At 33.1% G+C, this 22975-nt stretch overlaps 1 protein-coding gene across 2 annotated transcripts; it reads right to left on the minus strand.

Moving 5' to 3' along the window:
• Positions 1-2348: 2348 nt before the first annotated feature.
• LOC144967638 (transcriptional adapter 2-beta-like) lies at positions 2349-22048 on the minus strand. Of its 2 annotated transcripts, none has more exons than XR_013644428.1 (15): positions 21806-22048; positions 21574-21633; positions 20304-20404; positions 19487-19578; positions 19294-19350; positions 18693-18805; positions 16100-16172; positions 15171-15333; positions 14703-14782; positions 13421-13492; positions 11421-11528; positions 7818-7867; positions 6498-6627; positions 4665-4727; positions 2349-4318 (listed from the first exon to the last, which is right to left on the minus strand). XR_013644428.1 is itself a non-coding variant. In XM_078905155.1 (15 exons), exons 1-15 carry the CDS (start codon positions 21896-21898, stop codon positions 4193-4195), a joined length of 1338 nt encoding a protein of 445 aa, XP_078761281.1. In that variant the 5' UTR covers positions 21899-22046; the 3' UTR covers positions 2349-4192. The 2 variants fall into 2 exon arrangements, 1 of the variants encoding a protein (XP_078761281.1); XM_078905155.1 differs by having other exon boundaries at positions 11464-11528; positions 21806-22046.
• Between the last annotated feature and the right edge of the window lie 927 nt (positions 22049-22975).

The raw sequence follows: 22975 nt of genomic DNA on the forward strand, positions 1-22975 counted from the left end.
CCAGGTTTTGACCATGAAGTTGGTATTCAAATGTTATAGGTGCTTTCTTATTTGTGATGGTTAGAACATTGCACTTTGATAGGTTAAATTCCATTTGATTTATTGTTTCCCATTCTTGTAATTTAGCTAGATCGTCATTTAGTGTTTTGCAGTCGTCTGTTGTTTTTATCTGATTATATAATGCTGTGTCGTCAGCAAAGAGGCGCACTTTTGACCTTATACCTCGTGGAAGATCGTTTATGTACACTAAAAATAGGACGGGCCCAAGGACTGAGCCCTGAGGTACGCCCGATGTCACCATCCCGATAGTGGAAGTCTCGCCGTCGACAAGAACTTGTTGGGTGCGATTGTCCAGAAAAGTTGCAATCCATTGTAAGGTTTTGTTCCTGATACCAACGTCATACAATTTCTGGATTAACCGATGGTGAGGGACCTTGTCGAAGGCCTTGGCAAAGTCCAGTAGTACTAGATCAATTTGACCACCTTTATCAATAGCAGCTGACAGATCATGTGTTAATGATAGAAGTTGAGTTTGACATGAGTGGTGCTTCCTAAATCCGTGCTGTTCATCACAAAAAATACTGTTAGTTTCGAGATATTCAGTTATTGAGGATCTCACTATATGCTCAAACAGTTTGCAGCAAATGCAGGTTAATGAAATTGGACGGTAGTTTTGAGCCCTGCTTCTATCACCTTTCTTGTAGATGGGTTGGACAAGAGCGTGCTTCCAAACAATTGGTATGTCTCCCGTTTCAAGAGAGAGTTTGAACAAATGTGTGAGGGCAGGTGCAAATTCGTTACTCAATATCTATTTACAAGGCACCAAAAGCTAGTACGTGGTACCATTACTTCCTAAGCCAAGGATTGCGGCCACGTCCAGGACAAACCCAAGCAATCTCATTCCATAACAAAGACGGAAGGAAAGCAACCTGGAAAAGGAAATATAGGGGGTTAGAAGACGGCAACAGTAACTTCCCAGCCCACCAAGGGAGGTCAAAAGACACCATTCAGACACAATTTCAAGCCAGTTATTATTTGTGCTTAATGAAAACCAACGAAAAACCAGATGCACATGTTCATAGATCATTTTAATGATTGCATTTTGAATAATTTACAATAAATTACTTTGATACAAGATAAAATGGTATTATTATTATTTACATTTAACATCACGGGTGACTTAGTATCATTCCCATTCAATCATCAGTAATATTCTCAACATTCATTACGAAATATCAAGCAATTACAAGCATGCAGTCCACTCTTTCTCCCCTCTCTTCATATGGAAATGATGATGATAATCACAATGGAGAAAATTTCAATTTACAAAACATATACCAACACCTCTCTGTACCAAAATTTATGAGAAAAAAAATTGTTCTTGCAAAAAACTAAAAAACAAAAACAAACAAAACATCCTTTTAAATTCTCTTCGTACAAAATCAAGGTAAAAAATATAAATATGAATTAGAGAAGCATTTTCATTTGCACATAAATTGCAGAAAGTATTTATATAAAAAGATTACTCTTCCTCAAGGGGCAAACCGTTCATACATTATCAACAAATAAATAAGGATGGAATCTTTTTTCAATGCTTTGTACAAAATGACTAAGTCAATGGTCAATGATATTTTGATGAAATCTTCAGTGATAAATACATGGCGAATGAAAGCATATTATCATAATGGACGAAGGATTTCTAAGCAAAAATTATTTTTTAATCCTAAATAAAAAATTTAAAAAACCCCCAAAAAACAACAAATAAATATAAACATAACGATTACCTCAATACACTCAAAGAGGTACAAAAAAATAAATAAATAAAAGTCTGCCGCCATACAGCAGAGAAGAAACCTTAATATAAATAGCATATTTATAATAATAGTATAGACTACTTTCATCAGACATTCCATGACAAAGTTCAAATGAATTTGGAAAGGGAGGTGGGGTGGGGTGGGGGGGGGGGGGGGAATACTGATCTTGTGTTAATATAAATGAGCAGTTAGAGCAGAGACTTTTCGTTATAGGGGAAGACAATGTGAATTTCACTAATTTCTACAAGGTATCTGTAAACGTTACATGAACAAAAGTTTGACAGAGCTGTTCACCTAATGTAAAATATTATCTTAGTCAAATACAAATAAACACACACCAAAACAAAACAAAAATAAATAAACATTTTTGTTTAATTTAAAAAAAAAAAAAAAAAAAAAAATATATATATATATATATATATATATATATATATATATATATATATATATATATATATATATAGATAGATTGAACATTTATCCGAAAACAAACAATCAATAATTTACAAAACTTTAGAGAAAAATTCATTTTCCTTTCTTTCTTTAAAAAAGAGAAATAGATTTTGATATTAAACATCTTTCTTTGGGAGAGAATATGGGGGAATTCTTATCCAAAAACAGCTACTGAAATAAATAATATATAAACGCTCCAAAACGCATATATCTGTACATTTTATACACACATCTTACAGCCTTGCAGAAAAATGAAAGAGGAGTAATAAACCCCTGTTTATTTCGTCCGAGAGTTTATGGAATTAAAAAAAAAAACAAAAAAGAAGAAGAAGAAGAAGAAGAAGAAAAATTTAACTCAACTCATCATGCTTAACCCCTTTGAATCAAGTAGATTTGCATAATGATAATTTATGTTGATATTCCCGGAAATTAAAAATTTGCATAAAATATCCCACACAAGGTACCTAACCGATATATAAATTATTCTTTCCTAATATGGAAGACCTGCCATAGACGTCAAACAAAAAATCAGTATTTTATTTTCAAAATACCCAAATTTTAAATTAACCTATGCATTGCAACTTGACTTGACAACAAATTCAATTTTACACCCATAAACTGGTCCCAAAATATTTAAAAGAATAATTAAAAATTAAAAAAAAATAATAATAAACGAAACAAAAGAAAAATAAATTCGCATATAATAACATTTGTATAATTCTATTTTCAAATTGATGTGGCAGGTCTTTTCAAAACAGTGCAAAAACTGTTTATGACAATCGTTATGCTTTTCCTCTGATTTTTTCACTAAAAATAATTAGAAAAGAACATAAAAGGATAAATGCAAAGCAGTGTCCGACGACAATGACAATTTAATGAAAATGAACCAACAATTTGTTATGATAAGTCCCAAAGCTCTTTCAATTGAACACAAAAATAATAACTTATAAATTTCTTAAAGATGAAAGGAAATGTCTGAATTGATCTATGTAGCATGAACTTGACCCAAAATACCTCCTGCATCTGCAGACCAATCTAAAGATAGTAGTTACTCATTTTTACCTGTAACGAGTGAGAATTGGCACACACTCTATTGCCCATTCAATACAATACAATCAGTGCTTTGGAGTAAGGAGATCATGACAGCTCAGAAGGTGGGTACAAGCCTAACAAGCTAGAGGACCAGTATCAGTCTTGGGAATGGTCGTGTTTTATTTTTTGATCCAACAATCTACCCAGCAGTAAGTGGGTAGCTGGGTCTATTATACCCGGTGTAAGTTACTTTGTAATAGACTAACATCCTATTCAAAATTAAGCAAGAATTGTTATTTTGTCTAGTTTTTCGTTATAGAGTTAGAGAAACTGGGATAAACTCTATATCCATTTGACCTGGGGGATGCAGAAATAAGAGAGAAAACAACCTTACCAAACTTAATGCTTACATGGTCAAGCTCAATGCCATAAAGAATGATAATATACCGATGCAATATGCACCATACCGACAAACAATGAAAGAGCTCAAGGAGTTACCAAGACAAACAATGATGAAAGATGAGATCCTTGTCAGGGTGAATGGCATTCGTCACAACTCATTAGGATGCGGGATGAGAGATGAACCACAAGAAATGCACACTATGCACTTGTATCAAAACCACCATTCATACTTGAAGCAAACTGGTCAATGTTCAAAGTTTTATGTTCCAAAAAAGCTATCATATTGCAAGTGACAATTTTTTTAATGCTTTCAAACTTTCTTTACACAACTATCACAACCAAAAGATATTCAAACTTATACACCATAACTTTCATGACTTGCGTAAAATTATTGCAAAACTTTTTAAAATTCAATCTCTCTCAGTGACATACACACATACACTAGACACACACATCAATCAGTGACACACACTAACACACTGCACACACTCTCATGAAGCACCAATCCAAAGGTTGTCCTGTAAGAATCCAATAATTTTCCTTCGATGGGTTTTATCCATTCCACCAGGGTATCGGAATTTCCCAACATCTTTGCCATTGCACCTTTGAAGATAATCCTAAAAAAGAAAAGAAAGAATAGAATAGTCATTTCAATCAATAATTTAAAATTCAAGAAGACTACAGATTTGTTACAAGCAACAAACATAAAATCTGTATATTCCACTTAAATCTGTATACATAACAGATTGAATGAAAACCAAACCAGAATGGATGCTGATCAAAATAGTTAATGAAGACTGCAAAACAAACAAACAATCAAATATTATAAAGAATACAAACTTGTAAATAGCTTAATACAAATGGTAACAAAAAAAATAAATAATTAAACCTAGATTTCAAAGCAAAAGACTGCTCTATATCATTATAGCTTTAATTTTTCAGAAATAAAATACTACTACTCACTTTGACAATGCATGTCTTTATTGTAATGTAATTTGCTGGTGTCATTCCCATTGAATTGCACAGCTGGAATATATGAATAAAAAAAAGAAAAATGAAAATATTTTAATTTTCATTTGGCACATCCCTTCCTCCAATACACAGATCTTAAAAAATTTATAACTTCCACTCCAAGAGTGAAACAGGCATAAAAAAATCAACAAAAAGCTGTATACATTTAAAATGATGATTGGTTGGGAGAGAAATCTTACTATCTCCCCATCTGATCTACACATATATTTCCCTTATTTCCATTGAATAATGATATTATAGGTCTAAGAGAGATAAATATCTCAAATTTTCCTCCCTAACATCGATCAGATCTATTGTAACTGTGGTTGCCTGCTAACCAGCAAAAGGTGATGGATAACAAAAATTTCGAGATAGGTCTTGTATGAGATTGTTCTGACTACAATATCACCTGAGGTGATGGGTCACTTGCTTTACTTTTGAATTGCTATTAGTATATGTCCTATATTAATCTTTCTTTTTAAGTCTGTTAAAATGGTAAAAAGCATCGTTTCATGAAATATGTACTGTTGTTTCCTTATTCATTTTATTAGACTATTAAATTGATCAATTCGTCCCTTATCCCTTTCACCAACTTTCACTCCAGATCATTACATAAAATACATTAGAACCTGTAATCTTTATGGCTCACAATCACTCTAAGGCAGAGCCTCGAGCCTTTATTCTCTCTTTTTCTGAATGTTACATTGTGTATTGCCCTTTGATATTGCTCCTTCTTATGATCTTATCTCTTTAACCTTCTACATTTTAACATCTATAGATACTTTTTTTTTTTTAAAAAGAAAGAAAAATGGAACCGACTAATACTAATAACATTAAAATATTTAATAAAACAATACTTTGCTGGTTTAAATATTTACAAACATTTTGAAAATAAAATTAAAAAAAACAAAACAAGTGAATTGTCATCTTTAGAGAATATGTGACCATGTTTAAGAATGCTGATCAAAATTAAGGAAGAAAATTTAAAATAATCATCTCTCTTAGAACATGACAGGTGAACATTCAAGTTTCTGATCTCAAATAATAATAATAATAATCTTTATTGTCCAAATAGGCAATTATTGTTAGGTTACAGCTCTTGTAATAGGCGAAAAGAGTAATTAAAATAGTGGTAATAATGATGATAATAATAATAAAATAATATAATAATAATAATAATAATAATAATAATAATAAGAAGAAAAGAAGAAGAAGAAGAAGAAGAAGAAGAAGAGAAGAAAGAAGAAGAAGAAGAAGAAGAAGAAGAAGAAGAAGAAAAGAAGAAGAAATCGGTTTTAAGCCAGAATTGTTTAGAAGCTAAATAATATAAGATTCAGTTCTCTAGAGGCCCTACCATTCAAACAAGAGCCTGTTTAAGAACCAAAGACCATGTCCGCCCTCTAATTAATTCCTTTTAACACTCAAACCCTTTCACCAAATAAATGTATTTTACTTTTCATAAATCAAAACTTTTTAATATTTCAAAAACAATTATATATTAATGGATATGATAAAAACATTGTGTGCATAAAAATCAAAACCACAGGTCACTCACTCACTGTAAAATGTATTATAAATAAATCAGAACTGAGAACATAAGAGTTGTGAACTTATTTAACAAATCTTAATAGTTTTGACCGTGCTGTCACAACTGAAGAAGCTTTGCGTAAAAAAAAAAAAATGATAACAAAGCATGCTCTTGGGGTATATATATAGCCTCTGGCAGGGGTTCTTAAAACAAAATGTGTAATGTGGGTGGAGAAAACTGAAAACAAAAGCACATACCTTCTTTTCATTCTCGGATATGAGCTCGAAGCCCGGCATACTACTATTCACATCTCTGCAAGGCTGAACAACATTTTCATCTTTTTCTGCGCTTTCTTCCGAAGTAGTATCCGTTTTTTCGACTTTTCCTCTGGTGTCACAGAGGAGGGGGGGGGGGGGGGGAGAGAATAAAACAGTCATTTATGGCAAATATAGAGTAAGGCTATTTAAAAAAAGAATTACAACCAAGTAAAATAAATGTGCACAGTACACAGACCATTCAATCACTAAGACCTCACGCAGAGAGCAGAAGTCAATAAACTCCAATTCCAAACTTCACTGATGCTTTTCTTCACTTTGCTGTTAATGAAAGTGTGCAATCATATTTTTTTTCAAAATGTAATCAGCTTCTTTTAATTTCAAAAACATTTATTTGATATAGACATCAACTAACATAACTATTTGCCCCGATGGCAACTGCATGGTTTTCCATTCAATTTATCGATAAAATGCTTTAATATTTATAGGTGTGTGTTTTATGCCATATCAATCTGTTATAACTGACATAATTTCTACAAACAAGTAACATCCCCTCCTCTTTTTATCAGACCTGCCCGAGGCAACAAATAAAAAATATCTGGATATAGTTGAGAAAAAAAACCAGTAGTATAAACCCAACATGCATGATTTTCATCCTTATTTACAGGATCTTGCTTCAAAATGCATCAGAATTGATATCAAGTACTTAAATTTGAACACTAATATCTATGAAAAATATCCATATTATTTATTAATACATGGAAGGGTGTTACTCTGGGTTGAAGAGAAAAAATACGTTGTGTACATTTTGATAAAATATAAAATGTCTAAAACATAGCGTTTCTTAGTGTTTGTCTTCATTACAATATCAATAATATTTATTCTAAAGTATTTCAATAATTTTATTTTTAAAAATTTGAATACAATATCAGTTTGCCTTTAACCCTTCCAATATTTTTTTTCCTTATCACAAGTTCTACATAAACAATTCTGTGAAGCCAAATGTTTGTCAAGTGTGAGTTTCATTTACTTAATCTTAATTCCAACAATTTCATCAGTTTAAAAAAAAAGGTCTGATATGATTTCACATCTATTAAATAGAAGAAAAAAAACATTTTTTTTTGAGAGAAAGCATCAATATCTTCCTCAAATTGGTCAAAATTCAAAAATGTATTTTGCCCTAAACAGAGCTGTAATTATTTCCTATATTTCGAGCAGCCAACACTAATGGTTCCTTCATGAATACTTTTTCCATTACAAATTTGAAAGAAAAGCAGGGAATATAATTTTAAAAAGACTCACTCTGCTTTTTTGGATACTTGCGAATTCCGCTTTGGCACAGAGGACAAAGCCTGAGGGGAAAGAATAATATATGTATAAGATAGCGAATCAAACTTGGGAGAAAAGGGGAAGGGAATTCATATCTTTTTTCATAAATGATATTTAAATTTTAAAATGTGTGAGAGAAAGAGAAATAAAAAAAGAGAGAGAGAGAGAGAGAAAGAGAGAGAAGAGAGAGAGAGAGAGAGAGAGAGAGAGAGAGAGAGAGAGAGAGAGAGGAGGAGGAGGATGAGGGGGGGGGTGGGGGGGGGGGGGGGGGGGGGGGAGTACAAAAAGAGAAGACAATCAACCAAGACATTGTTAGTTCACAGTTGCCTTTTATCTTTTTTTTTTTTTGGGGGGGGGGGGGGGGGGGGGGTGTTAATTGGAGCATATAGGAATCAGTGCAGTTAACCTATAACAGTTAATACTGAAAATGTGTTTAATAAGCCATATCCCCATTCAGACCAATCAATTTTTCAAACCATCTGACTATCCATCTGAGTAGAAAATATAACAATTATCGAGTTACTAAAATTTAATTTTATACATTATTGTGCAGCATAAATAGGTGGTAATATACAATTAAGCATCGAAGTGAAAGAAAATATAAAATGAAAAAAAATCCAGGAGTCAAAATACTGGGGGTGGTGGGGAAGCCATTGTAAAAGGAATTAAGTGAACAACAACAGCCATAATAATAAAAAATACTACAACTGCGCTCTATGATTGGACTGCTGCCTAAGTAGAAATTTTTTAGAAATAAAAACAATTCTAGTCCATCAGAGCCATTAGGCCCATGACACTGAGTTTATCCCAGTTTCTAAAGCGTGAAACAGACAATAGCAATTGCTTGCTACCCTTTGGATAGGATGCCAGTCAATTACAAAGTACCTTCCACCGGATTGCTACCTTATCACTGCTGAGTGGGGGGATGGGGGGGGGGGGGGGGGGGGGAAAAAAGAATAAAGAATCCACACGAGATCAATCTTGGTACCTTTTGCATGCGAAGCGAGTGCTCTACCACCATCACTTAATTGGAATGATCTTTCTACGACAATTTTTTCTCTTTATAATGTCCAATGGTTAATCAGAATATATGTCAGCACTTTGTAAAGGAAAAATGTTTTTTTTAAATCAATGAACCCTTTACAAAAATGTCCCTCATATGAACAATTAAAATAAGTATTGTAGATACGCAATGAACAGTACCAATGAGCCACTTACAATTAATTCCCTTTTATCTTAAATGCTAGACTTAACAACAATTTGAGTCTGGGGTAGCAATGATTATTTGATAAGATCCCAAGTATTGATGCAAATGGTTGACTGCTTTTGGTGAGCACGTGTGTTGGAAACTGTGGTGTCACAAATTTATGCTTTATTTAAATAGAATTACTAAGGGTTATGAGTGATAAATGTTGTGGTCATTTGATAATCATTCCTTCTCTTTACATCTGTTATCATGAAAGTACACTTGTAATGCTAAATTTATTTTAAAAAAGGAAAGCAGTATTTTAGAAAAGCGACTGAAAAGCCCTGTATCACTGTTGTTACATTTACTACAATTACTACATCACCCCAAAGACTACGACATGTATGTAATCTTTACAGGTTGTTCCGCATTAATTAAGCCATACATGGTACCGGCTAATTGAAATATCACTTAATTGGAACAATTTCTTCACAAAGTCATGATCCAGTTAAGTGGCTTTGGCAACAACAATAATAATAATAATAATAATAATAAAAATAATAATAATGGAATCCTTAAATCTTATATTACAATGTCCAGTTTGCAAAATATTTAGATGTAGCTAAGAGTTTAGAAATGTGTCCAGGACAATTAAGCGCATAAACAAACAGAAAACCCTCCCAATTTTGGTAAAATTATTATATCATCGGAATCCTAAGATTCTCGTGTAGATTAAAGATGAATGAACATAAAAAGTAAATAGTATGTATACGATTTAAAACAAACACTCAAGATTTGTGTTGTTTTGTTATTTGTCCTTTTAGGGATCCAAATAGAGATAAATATAAAGTATGATTTTGAACCATATTTTGTTTTTGTTTGTTTGTTTGTTGCTTTAGGTCTCTTCCAACACAATTGAGGTTATATGAGAGACCGCTGAAACAAAAAAACAAGCAATCTAACAAAAATAGTACAAATGTAAATCAAAATCATAACCTAAAGATATCATAAGCTAAATTATAAATAACCAAGAACAAACAGGCAGAAGATTTACAGAAAAAAAAAATATCCCCTGTCAAAAATACAATCACAAACCAAAGAAGCAGGATAGGCTAGTAAAGAGAAGAAGAAACGACATCACTATCGGATCGTACACCCATGCGAACATCATAGGTATATGATTCAAGGGTGATGCTCCCATCCAACCACCCGCGAACCATATTTTGAAAAATGGATTATAAACACCCCAAATCAGGCATTAAGCAGCCAGAACAAGTGTTTTGAATTTGATCCTGTAATGATTGGATTCATTACTGTGGTTAGTTAGTCATCAAGCATAACCGCCAATGAGATGTCTTTAACATATCCAACCCAAGTGATTGAAGTGAGACTTGTGATCCACTTTACGTATTATATTTCTGATTTCTTATTAATTGCAGTGGGGACATTCTAAAAATGAAATCCTTCACGCCCTGAGAAAACTACAACTAGTCAGGATTTTAACGCCCGTGCCTGTATATTATGCTTATTGGTATATTCCCTACCATGTGTACACATTTAAAAAAAATAAGAATGATACCCATGTCCTTCATGATGAAATGATTTGCCAAGCACAACATACCAGAGAATTAAGAATTTGGGACAAAAAATGTTTTGAAGCAACAAATAAATGACAATTATTAAACAACTGAATATGCAAAAAAAAAAAAAAAGAAAAGAACAAAAACAAAAAAAGTTTATAAATTACACAAGAATTTACAATACCAAGAAAGAATTCTGGCAACTGCGCAGAGTGAGCCCCAATGCAACACTATAACACAGGATAAAACAGCTGAATAAACGCTATAGACACATGTGAATTTTAATATAAACACATGAATGTATAGAACAAAGCACAGTTTACAATGACAAAGAAAATTATGCTTTTAAGCATTCACTCATTGCCTTAAAAATATTTGTGAAATGAATTAATTTTTTTAAAAAGTGTTTTTAAAAATCAAGTAATATGCCTCATTTCAATGATGACTAAATGAAGCAAGGGCTTCTAGCTACACAAAGAAAACTTTTTTTTTAATAAGAAAATAATAAAAATACATACAAATGTGAATCAAAAGCATATTATACTTAGCAGCGCATGAAGCAACATCAAAGTCAAACGATGCATCAACACATGCTTCTTACATAGTTGTAAAAGTATATGTAACACGTTACTGATCAAGAACGTCAAAATTACAATCCTAACCTCGCAATGAAACTACGACATTCTCTTTGAATAAGTTTCTCTGTTAGAGGACCACTTTAGTTTCAAGTCTTCGAGAGAACTATATGAAATGTGGGAAAGTGTGTATTGGGGCTCCGTATGGCAGTAGGCCACAGAAAATTTCACTTACGATTTCGAGGTCTTAGCAATTGTGCAGTGAAGAGTGCACTCACCAGCTTTTTCTTATTTTCTTTCCTCTTCTCTCGTTTAAACTTCTCATCCTCGTAAATTTCTTCCTCTGTCACAATAACAAGAAAAAAAAGAAAATAAATAAAATGAAACAGAGATGATAATGGCAATTTGTCACAAAGGAGGAAGATTTATCAGTCCATCCGTGAAACTAAAGTATAACATCATAATTATAAAAAGTTTTGTAATAACCCTATACTATTATTATATACAAATCCAATCCAATCATAGAAATCACTCCAAGTTTTGCAAGCTTTAAATTATAACATTCCTATCAAAAATGTCCACAATATTACACATACTATCTACCCCAAGAGAGGATAAACCTTTGCACATAAAGTCTCAAAAGTTTTTTATTTATACTCTTTTTTTTTCTTTCATTCTATAACTTCTACAAAAGAGGGGAGAATATTTGAAGAACTGATTTCTGTTTAAAGAAAATAGATGATATGAATTTTAAATTCTAAAAAAAAAAGAAATGAAAGAAACCCACACCCACATACTAGCTCCATCCCCTTCCCTAATCGCATTAGTCTTGTGTTACGTTTGACACTTGGCATGAGTCTGCCTAGGTTAATCCGTAAAATGAGAGAATGGTAAAAAAAATTCATGCAATCAACCACAGGTGTCAAAATTTAAAAAACTAAGATCCACGTACTGGCTTGAGACATATTAGAGGAATACTGTTTAAGACCTCAAATATCAGCCGAAAATTAATGAGAAATTCCAAAAACAGTGGAATTCTACGACTTTGTGAGAACATTATCATCCCTGATGAATAAATAGGAGCTTAATTTGGTTATTAACAAAAACGAAATTACTACAATAAAGCACAAAGGGGTAGGTGGAATATACAACGACTATCTCAGACAAAACAAATCAAGGTGACAGGGAACAAATGGGTCCAACTGTAATATAATCTGATTGATGCAAGGGGTCTAATGAAAAGAAAATAAATTTCTATTTTTAAATGACTTGAATAAATGGCCACATATCAAATACAACTTTAGACCTAGACCAACTATAGACAACAAAAAAGTCATATGGTTTCGTTATCCAAATTTCAAGAGAAAAAAAAAAAATATATATATATATTATCACAAAATTTCTTCTCTAACCTATAATAATTATCACTTGAAAAATGCTTAAATAGTCAACGTAAGTGTAATTCAATTAGGTCACCAATTCGGTTGTAAACAAAATAATAGAAATTTTATCACCTTTCCACGAAAACACTTAGGTTTTAAAAATCCAAATCTGGGGGCAACAATCTAAATTTAGATATTTTTGATCCACAAAAATTGGTATAAACCGACCAAAGCTATATGTGGCATATCTACTAAACAAATATGACATTGAAGCTATTAATAAACCAATGGGGGAAAAAATGAAGACAAAGAGCACTTTAAATTTCAGTGAAACAAAACAGAAATAATTATGCCTCAAATCAAAATAATTATTTTCATGGTTTAACAGCACTTTTCCTGTGCAATGGTCTCCGGTTTAAATTATAATCTGGGCACTTAATAAATACTCTCTCAAATAGATTCTGCTTCTAAGCTCATAATTTTAACCAGATTTTTACATTGATAAAATAAAGAGAAATTTATCAGGTAAACATTGAAGAAGAAGCAATTGCAATGCTCCACAGATTTTCATTACATCTATCTTTGCTATCATTTGTCTGCATGGAACATACCCATTTTATTGGTTAACATCTATGTGTTGAAAATGACAAATCTACAAAAAAAAATAGGTAGGTTTTCGCAGATTCTCTGCAGCAGCCTGTCTAGGACTAGATGTACAAAGAAAGGAAGAGGACTAGGAGAAGAGGTGACAAAAAAAAAGGACTGGTCTAATCACACTGTAAAAATAGCAACTTTATTTTAAGCCCTATATAGGACAAATAACTTGTAATCAAAAAGGCATAACACGCAATACCTGCAAGCTTTGTAATTCCATTTTTTCTTAGTCTCATAAGTTCTTTTATCCGGGATTTAGTCTCCTTTTCTCCTGAATGGACAAAAGTGAATATAAAATATTTACATGTCAATAACTTTTCTCTCTAAAACTTAATGGTGAGAAGTTTTATTTATATCATAAGAAATCCTGACACCAGGGAACAAACTATCTAATTATTGAAAATGGTTTGTGAAGGAGACATAATTCATTACTAAAAACATAGATAATAATTTATTTTTTTTAAACGAAACAACAAATCATATAATTCTTTGATTGGTTTTTACACCTCCAGTTGTTAGGATAACATAAATGTACTCCCTTGAGAACATATTAACTTTACAGATTGATAGTTCACTCTGTCTTCCAGAAAACATCAGACTTCTCAACAACAGATAATTACTATCTCCATCCAGACTTTATACTTTCACTCTAGTATGTTCAACATGAAGGAAAATCAAACAGCTTTGATTGATTCTGGTCAAGAGAGAGTTCATTTTTCATCTACAAAAGCATATCTGCCAGCCCATATTGAAAAAAAGAAATACATATATAAAGGTTAATGCAGTGCTGCCAACCCTGGCCCATGCAAATGCGTACAATGGAGAGCCAAAATGAGTAAGATTTTGAAAAAATGCGTACAATTCTGAAAAAAATCGATAACTAGCACTAAATCTGATAATGGGCAATTAGACTATACTAGCAATGATATAATCAATATTTGAAATAATGAATAAGCTTACATTTTATAGATGATAAATAGTATCAACTTCCAGATCCATATATAATTCTGATGGGTCAAGAAACAGTTAGTGTTTAAGGACACCAAAAAAGTGTATGAATGCTAAAAATGATAATAGAAATTTAATTATGCGTACAATCTTCAGAAAAATGTGTACAATGGAAGAAAATGCGTAAAAATACGCATTTTTTACGTAAGGTTGACACCACTGTTAATGTAAAGAAAAAGAGTAGTCCGTGAAAATAATAGGAGTGAACTTAAAGTCTATGGCCCCCCCCCCCCCCCCCACCTTTTGAAAATAAAACAAACAAAAAAAAAAACAGCACAGTAATGTTGATATTGTGATGGATATAACAAATTGAATCAAATCCAGTATGAAATCATTTTAAAAACCGGGGGGAAAAAAGGTTTATTACCCAGAAAAAAATATTAAAAAAATAATAAGAGCAAATCTGATTTTAGCTGGGTAGACTGGAAGGTATTTGAAAGGAACACCAAAAAAAATTAATAAAAAATACATACTTTTTATATTATCAAACAACATTTGATGTTCTGCCATTGCATGGAATTGACAAAATGGTTTCAATTTTTCTTGTAACTCCCTGAAATAAAGATGTTACAAAAATTATAATATGCAAAACTGCAAGCTGTTTAAATTTACACACAAGAAACACATTTAAATAAATTATGACAAGACAGTGTACCAATTAAATATGATTTAGGGATTTGCTACATTAACTCTCTTGAGTTCACCCTCATTGAAAATCGAACAAATTTGTTCGATTTTCCATGCATATGAACTCGAGAGAGTTAAGGCTTGTGCAACAATAAAATCTGATATTCTGACTTTAAAATAAACAAGAACATCCAAAACTGAGCATACGCTAGAATAATATTGTTATATATAAATGGATGAGTTGTTTTTTTTATAAATCTTCACTTAAACCAAAAGGATTATATATTTATCTAAAAATAAGCATGGAGTCCTACCTCCCCGTCTTCCCTGACTTTTTCTTTGAATGAGGTGTTTTTGGTGTTTTTACAATAGGGGGTGCTCCAGCAGCTGTCAGTCCATACTCTCTGGCAATTCTTTTCCGCCTATCTCTTTCTTGTAATCTCAACCGATATTTAGAAATTTGAGCAAGTTTAATTGCTGTGGAGAATTCAAATTGGATGGGATAATTAAAAATCGACTTTTACAAAGTATCAAATGCTGGAATTTCTGCACTGGTTCTTAACCAAACAAAAAGAGTACCATAATAAATCCAAAGAAACAGGTTATCATGACATGATCAAAAACAAATTAATAGCAATTTAAACTTGAGCATTTATATAGTGCAAATCCACTAAACATGCTGAAAGCGCTTTATAAGCTGTCCCTTGCCAACAGTAACATTTAACACGGCGGACGAGACATGGTGCCTGTAAGGCGATATTACAATTTTCTCCAACAGACAAAACGCTGTTAATGGCCAGGTACTAATTTTACACTTGAGAATGAAGAGAGAGAGAGAGAGAGAGTGACAGAAAGAGCTTTTGATAAGAACTCAACTAAACGCTGCGGGAGAGCAGGACTAGAACCTTAGACCTTTTGATCTGAGTGATCCAAGGGAGTGTCATACAAGACCACGTAGCTTCACATTTAACCATCAATACACACCCAATTTACACATATATTCTCTACTCTTTGATAATAATCAGTCGGATGAGATTTTTAAAAAAAGAGAGGCACATGAGTAAAAGAAAAGAACACAGAGAATAAATTTACCTATATCTATCTCACTCATCCTCTTGACCCTTGATTTAGCCATCAATACACACCAAAATTAAACATAATACTCTATTCTTTGATAATTAATAGGATGATATTTTTAAAAAAGAAAGACACATGAGTAAAAGAATACGGAGAATAAATTTACCTATATCTAACTCATCATCCTCTTGACCCAATGTCAAACCGCTGATGAGGCTCTCTGCTCCATTGTCATGTTCCTGTTTATAAAAATTGAAAGCCAATACCATTACAATCACAACCCAAATCATACAAAATAGCTAGTAATTGGAATTTGTTACAAACTGTAAAGCTCAAGCTTTAGTACAATTCTGTCATATTCGCAAGTACACATATAATATTTGGATTGGGAAGGGAAGAAATAAGAAAGAAAAAAGAAAAAAAAGAAAAAAGAAAACAGAGAAATAGAAAGATAGAAAGAATGTAAATATAAAAAGGAAAGACAATAATATTTCCACTGACAATACTTGCACATTACATTTATTTCTTTAAAAAAACGGAACTAAAAACTTCCATCATTTATTTCTTTACAGTTTTTTCAATGAAGATAAAAACTTGTCAAGAAGTTTTAAAAGTGCCTAATTGTGATGTTTGCCTTTCAGTTTTCTAGCTCTCTGAACAATTAGAACAATCAAAATCAGTATAAAGTGAGAGAAATGAAAGGCAAAACAGATAGATCCATAGAGAAATTTACTCTCATTTCTAGTCAGAGATAACTCATAGGTTCCGTCTTGGAGCAGTTACATGATTACCCAAAGATGTGATACTTTTTAATACGATTAAAGCATTACGAAGTTGTTCTTCCACAATACACTCATCTGTCAAAATCTAAAAAATAATAAACCAAGAAGAAAAAAATCTACCTAAATAAAAAATGATTTTCCAGGCAAAGACATAACATGCACAACAAAGGGAAAAACAAATATATATGAGGAACAGAGATTGTGATATCCCCAGGGCCAAGGAGGGTAAATTTTTTCCCCACCAATCGAATTTCAGATTTTTGAGTGGAAGATACAAGCATTGACTCTTTCTTCACTTACTGCAGAGATGCCAACGTAAAATTTGGCTCACAGGAATTTCTGACACCACTCAGAGGAATTTCAATGCTGAAAGAGGAATTTACGCACACAAGAAAAGGGAATTGGGATGGCATTGTGTTTACATGTTGTATTGTAAACAGATAACTGATTAGAACTATATTAAGATATACAATCCCAAAGTGTCCTTAATTCAAATGAAGTAAAGCTCCAAAACCTAATGGTAGTAATTGTAGTACTGGTGGTAGTGAGGATGATGTGGTGTTGATAGTTGTAGTAGTAGTGGTTGAGATGATGATGTGATAGTGGTTATTGTAACAGCAGTGGTAGTAATGGTGATGTGGTGGTGGTGGTTGAAGTTGTAGTGGCGGTAGGGATGATGTGGTGGTTGTGGATGTAGTGGTAGTGATGATGATGTGGTAATGATGATTTAAGTAGTTGTGGTAGTGATGATGATGAGGTGGCCTGTCTGTCTGTTTGTTGCTTTAGGTCTCTTTCAACACAATTGAGGTTATATGAGAGACCGCTGAAACAAAAAAACAAGCAATCTAACAAAAATAGTACAAATGTAAATCAAAATCATAACCTAAAGATTCATAAATATAAACCAGACAACGGGCAGAGATTTACATAAAAAAATATCCCTGTCAAAAATACATCACAAACCAAAGAAGCAGATAGGCTGTAAAGAGAAACGCATCACATGATCGTACACCAGCAACATCATAGGATATTTCAATGTGGTGTCTGTAGTAGTAGTGTGGTAGAGATGATGTGTATGGTTTAGTAGTATTGGACGATGATTATGTGGTGGTGGTGGTTAGTAGGAATAGTAATGATAATGTGGTGGTGGCAGTTGTAATAGTAGTGGTGATGTGGTGGTGGTTGTAAAGTATGCTAGTGATGATGAAGTGTGGTGGCGTTGTAGCATATGGTGTAGTGATATTTGTGGTGGGTTGTAGTAGTTAGTGATATCTTTGTGTTGTACAGTAGTGGTGTAGCACTCGTGGAGTGATGAGGGGTGTTGTAGTACTAGTGGTAGTTATGATGTGCTGGTTGTTGTGGTTGCAGTATGATGGTGTTGAGTGTGATATAGTGTAGTGATAATGACGTGGTGTTGGTTTGTAGTAGTGGTAGTGATGATGATGTGGTGGTGGGGTTTATTAGTAGAGTAGTGATGATGATGTTGGTGTTGTGTAGTATGTAGTGATACGTTTGGTGTGTTGTACATTCGGTGGTTGTAGTACAGGGGTAGTTATGTGTGGTTTTTGGTTGCAGTATGATAGTGTGTTTGGTAGTAGTAGTATATAGGTAATGAAAATGATGAGTGTGGTGGTGGTAGTGTATGAGATGATAGTGGTGGAGTGTGTGAGTAGTAATGATATGATGATGGGTGTGTTTAGTATGTGGTATTATGAATAGTGTGTGAGTAGTGAGTGATGATGATGTGGTGGTGTAGTGGTAGTGATAATGATGTGGTGGTTGGAAGGAAAGGAGGGTATCCTTGGAACAAGTTGATGAAAGTTGCCCGTTATCCAGATTTTTTTTTTTCAGACCAGATTTATTTTCCAGTGAAACTGAAGCCTTGGCACCACTGTTTACTGCTTATGACTGACCCAAAAAAAGTTACGAAATTGATTTGAAGTCATGAAAGGAAAAACAAAGGGTTAATTCAATTACCCTTTCAAAGTCATCCCTATATGGCATATATCCAAGTTCCTGCTGTTGCTGCTGACCAATATCAAGTGGTGTGATTGGAATGGTTAGACTGGGGGATAATGGCCCAGCAAGTCCTGAAATAAATAAAAAACAATAATAATAAAAAAATAATACCAAAAATAATAATAATGACAACAACAACATCAATATCAACAATGCAATATTTTCTCTAATATTTATGCTGATTTACTCATATTTTCTCCCCCAAAATCACATTTTTAATCTGTGAAATCACTACAAAATTTACACAAAAAATTCACTGATTTTATGAAATCGAGTTGAGCTACAAGAGTAAAGAAAAATATGTAACTGCTATGGCAGTCATCTGTTTTTTACAGAGATTGGACCTAGTTGAGACCTTCAACCTTTTTATTTTCAAATTCTTACAAACTTTTTGCATTAAGTATAATTGGGACAAAATTCCCAAATCATATTTCGATTTAGCTTCAAAATAAAAACATCCTAGATTTAGAACTATTTCCTCGAAATCCCATCCCCGTTAAGTCATATACAAAGTCATCTTGATAAAAAAAAAATTGAAAAAAAATAATAAACAACATACCACCATTTGTATTGGTGTGATCAGTGATGCAGGGTCTTGGGATTTCTTGTAAAGTGGCTGAGGAAAAAAACAAAAAACAATATATATATAAAACTATAGCATTTGTTACACATAATGAACACGAACACAATGTGAATGTGATTAAAATCCATGTGGTAAAGTTATACAATAACTTGAAGATTAAACAACTCACCATCACCAATAATTCCATTAATGAAAAATTTCCTGTAATGTTCTTCACATTCCACCGGTTTCCTGGTCTCTAAATGGGCAGCTGTTCCATTCCTGGGAAAAAATAAAAATAATCTTAATGAAACAATTTGAAATCACTGGATTCTACTGCACTGGGCATTGTATAAATACTATACAATCTCATTTAAGCAAAAATTACCCAATTAATGCAATGCGAAGTTAAAAAAAACTCATAATATCCGCTAGGGCCCCAGCTCACAAAACTGTGTGCAAATATAAACGTTTATTGTCTAATTAATACAATTTAGTGAGAACTACTCATAAAAATGGCTGGCTAAAAACAATAACAAAGAGCTGGGTGATGTCATTTTCGTTCCTTCTATATGTGTAGCATTTGGAACTCTTCCTGTGTGATGACAGTCATGGCCTGTTAGAGATATTACCGAGTAAAAAGAAAAAAGAAAAGAAAAAGAAAAGAAAATGAAAAATTAAGACAAAATCAAATTTGCACACAAAAAACCCCACAAAATGTACAAGTCATTTGGACTAAAATTTGGTGCAATGACCAAATTTTCTTTGTGGTGGTTGAACTTTGGACAACATGGTTGATTCCTGTTGGCATCAGACATCCTGTTTGATGGATTAACTATATTCCTTCTTCATAGGAAATGGGATCTAATGATGCTGTTACGAAAGGGCGTAATTTCATTTTTTTTTTTGGTGATTATCAATTGTTGCTTCAAACATTCTTTTAACCTTTACATGATCAATTGATAAACCAAAAGTAAAAGCCAACTGATGAGAATTTCCAAACTTACCAATTACCAAATCCATATTGCTCAACAGCATCAAGCAACATATTTTCTTCTGCCAGAGACCATCTTTCCGAATCCTCAAAGATACAAGGTCCTTGATCATTCTAGTAAATGTGAAAATTTTGTGGAAAATATTAAGTAGGTGGTTGGCAGTAGAAAAAAAAAACCAAATAAAAAGTAAAAACACATACGTCAAATTATCAAAATAAAAATTAAACAATAAAATCCATGACCATGATTCTATTTTTTTCTCGACTAATACTTCTTTATTCATTTATAATAACAACAACAGCAACAAGAAAGAAAAAATTATTTTAAAATAACATAAATAGATAAATCTAGCACCTGAGCATCATTATTATTATTATTATAAAAAGTTGCTCAGAATGGATAATTATCTATTTATCTTTCATTTTGGTACAGTAGCTGGTACCAATTTCGGTTTTTATTATCTAGTACTACTGCTGGAGATACTTTGATTTGAACCAGACATCTTATTTATTAGTAACAATAAATAGCAATAGTAAGTAGTAGTAATAATTGAAATTTAAATTGTGTTAAAAAGGCAAAAAGGTTCATTTGAACTTGGCCCTACGGCTACGATGATAAAATTGATATGATAGATTTTTTAAAAATACATATAAAAGAATGAAGACCTATACTTGCAAGAAATACTAATAATAAAGACAAGAGAAGAGTGTCACCACCGTGGCGGTGACACTGCGTGTTTTCAATTTTATTTTAATTAACTAACTCCCAGGACCCAGAGGTTAATTCTATTTAAATTATTAGGCCTGTTAATAAATATCATTTAGGCTCAAAACCCCAAATAGTATCAATGTCAATATGTATCTGAGAACGAGACAGGAGCCAAGAGGAAAACATAAGTAAGACTAGGTAGTCAACACTTCTACTTCGTCTAAATTCTTAGGTTTCGTTTTCCCACAAAGAGGTTGACACACTTACTAAAATTAGAAACAGGAACCCTTTACACACAGCACACATTATGCTATGCAACAGCTGTGTAACGCTAGTTTCGTTACGAATTTCTTTGTGGCAACAATAGTGTGTCCTGCTAAGTCGCATCTAATTATTGGAAAAGAAAAGAATAAACCCCAAATTTTGAACAGATAGTCTCTGTTACATTCTATCATTCAAATATAAACCGAAAACAAGAAGTGGAATCCCTCTTTACTTTTTAGGAAATGTGCAAAATGCAATAAATTTCAAAACCACAAATGTAGGACAGTCTCCAAACTGGCAACACACGTACCTTGATTGTGAATGGATGGTCTCGTTTGTGAGACGCAAGCTCAGCTCCGAGAGAAAAACACTGCAATGAAAACGTTTACAAATAGGTTAGCATATAATAAGCTTCATTTATCAACACACTTCAATGACATCGAGACAATAATCATAAGTAAATACACAATGGACATTCAACCGGAAAAAAATAAAAATCCCTAAATCCTATTTAGAAGCGATGAAAGTGACGTCACACTTGCCTGTAAACAAAGGTCAAATTCTACACACTCATTACAGTGTAAACGATGACCAACTATCTCATTCTGGCAATAATTACAGCGTATACGGGCCATTCCAGCAACACAAAATGTCTATTACATATCCAAAAACATTGTCACAGTATTTATGAAATAAACAACGGGAAAATTCCCTATTATTTCCACTGAGAATTCATGGCCGCATCAAGAAGCGAACCGACAGTGTGTGTATCATTCCCAAAATGCAATGCGCGTGGCTTCGTCCGGTTTCACCAGGCAGGCCAAGGCCATGATTGTCCGCTGCTGACGCTAAAAAGGGGTCGAATTAGAGGAGCTGAACTTAAAAACCTCTCTGCAAGTTATGTCGTGTCAGCCTGTCATGTCACGGCAGGTCGATTGTACTGGATCTTTATTTCTATTCTCTTCTTCTGTTCACTTTTAGAAGTATTAGATTTAGCGAGACAGATCAGAAAATGGGTTGATATCTGGTATATTGGGTGCACATCACCCGCTTTGCGACTTGTGGCCGGTCCGTGGTTCGAATCCCGCTGAAGACGGTTCAAAGTTGTGTCCTCATTATCTCACCGTACTCCTGTGTAAAATGAGTACCTGACCTCTAACATTCTGTTGAAAATAATTTTAACAAAACCTTACAGGCGTCATGTCATGTCTCGTTCTGCCTTGAATGTTGCTATTGGCTTGGGACTAATTGTAAAGTGCCTCAAGACATTGAGTGGATATTTCGCTTTATATTTAATGCCATGGCTCTTCATCATGCTCAAGGCACTTCACACCAAAACATAAGACACCCTTCATTTTTGTAATGGGCGCTGTTAGGCTACTCGTAGGCCTATGTCACCTTAGCAAATGTGACAACAGAAAGGGTACGGGTAAAAAATTCCGTTAGCTAGGGGGAGTATAGACGTTTTCCGTCTTACACAGACTTACCTTTTTCTTCATGAAAGGCCATAAAATGCACAGCATATGGTTATCTATATATCCATGTCCATAACCCCTCTAAATCTTTTCAGTGTTATGACGCTCAAACGAAAAATACCTAAGTACTTAGATGCATTTATCTTATCTCTTGAAAGTACTCCAAAAATTATGTTTTCTGCGGGTTTTTTATATATTTTTGTTAGTTGGTTTATTCGTCTTTTTGTTGCTGCTGTG

The sequence above is a fragment of the Berghia stephanieae genome, chromosome 1, assembly GCF_034508935.2.
Source record: "Berghia stephanieae isolate SIO BIC M18660-M18661 chromosome 1, UCSD_Bste_1.3, whole genome shotgun sequence".
NCBI classification, from domain to species: domain Eukaryota; kingdom Metazoa; phylum Mollusca; class Gastropoda; order Nudibranchia; family Aeolidiidae; genus Berghia; species Berghia stephanieae.

Bases quoted from the DNA above. Each gene is read 5' to 3' on its own strand.
- LOC144967638 (XM_078905155.1), bottom strand. From the start codon at position 21,898: ATGGCCCGTATACGCTGTAATTATTGCCAGAATGAGATAGTTGGTCAT. The intron at 20,405-21,573 runs GTACGTGTGTTG...CACATTTACTAG, and splicing joins ACCATCCATTCACAATCAAG to AATGATCAAGGACCTTGTAT. The intron at 16,173-18,692 runs GTAATTGAATTA...TTTTATAAACAG, and splicing joins ATAGGGATGACTTTGAAAGG to GAACATGACAATGGAGCAGA.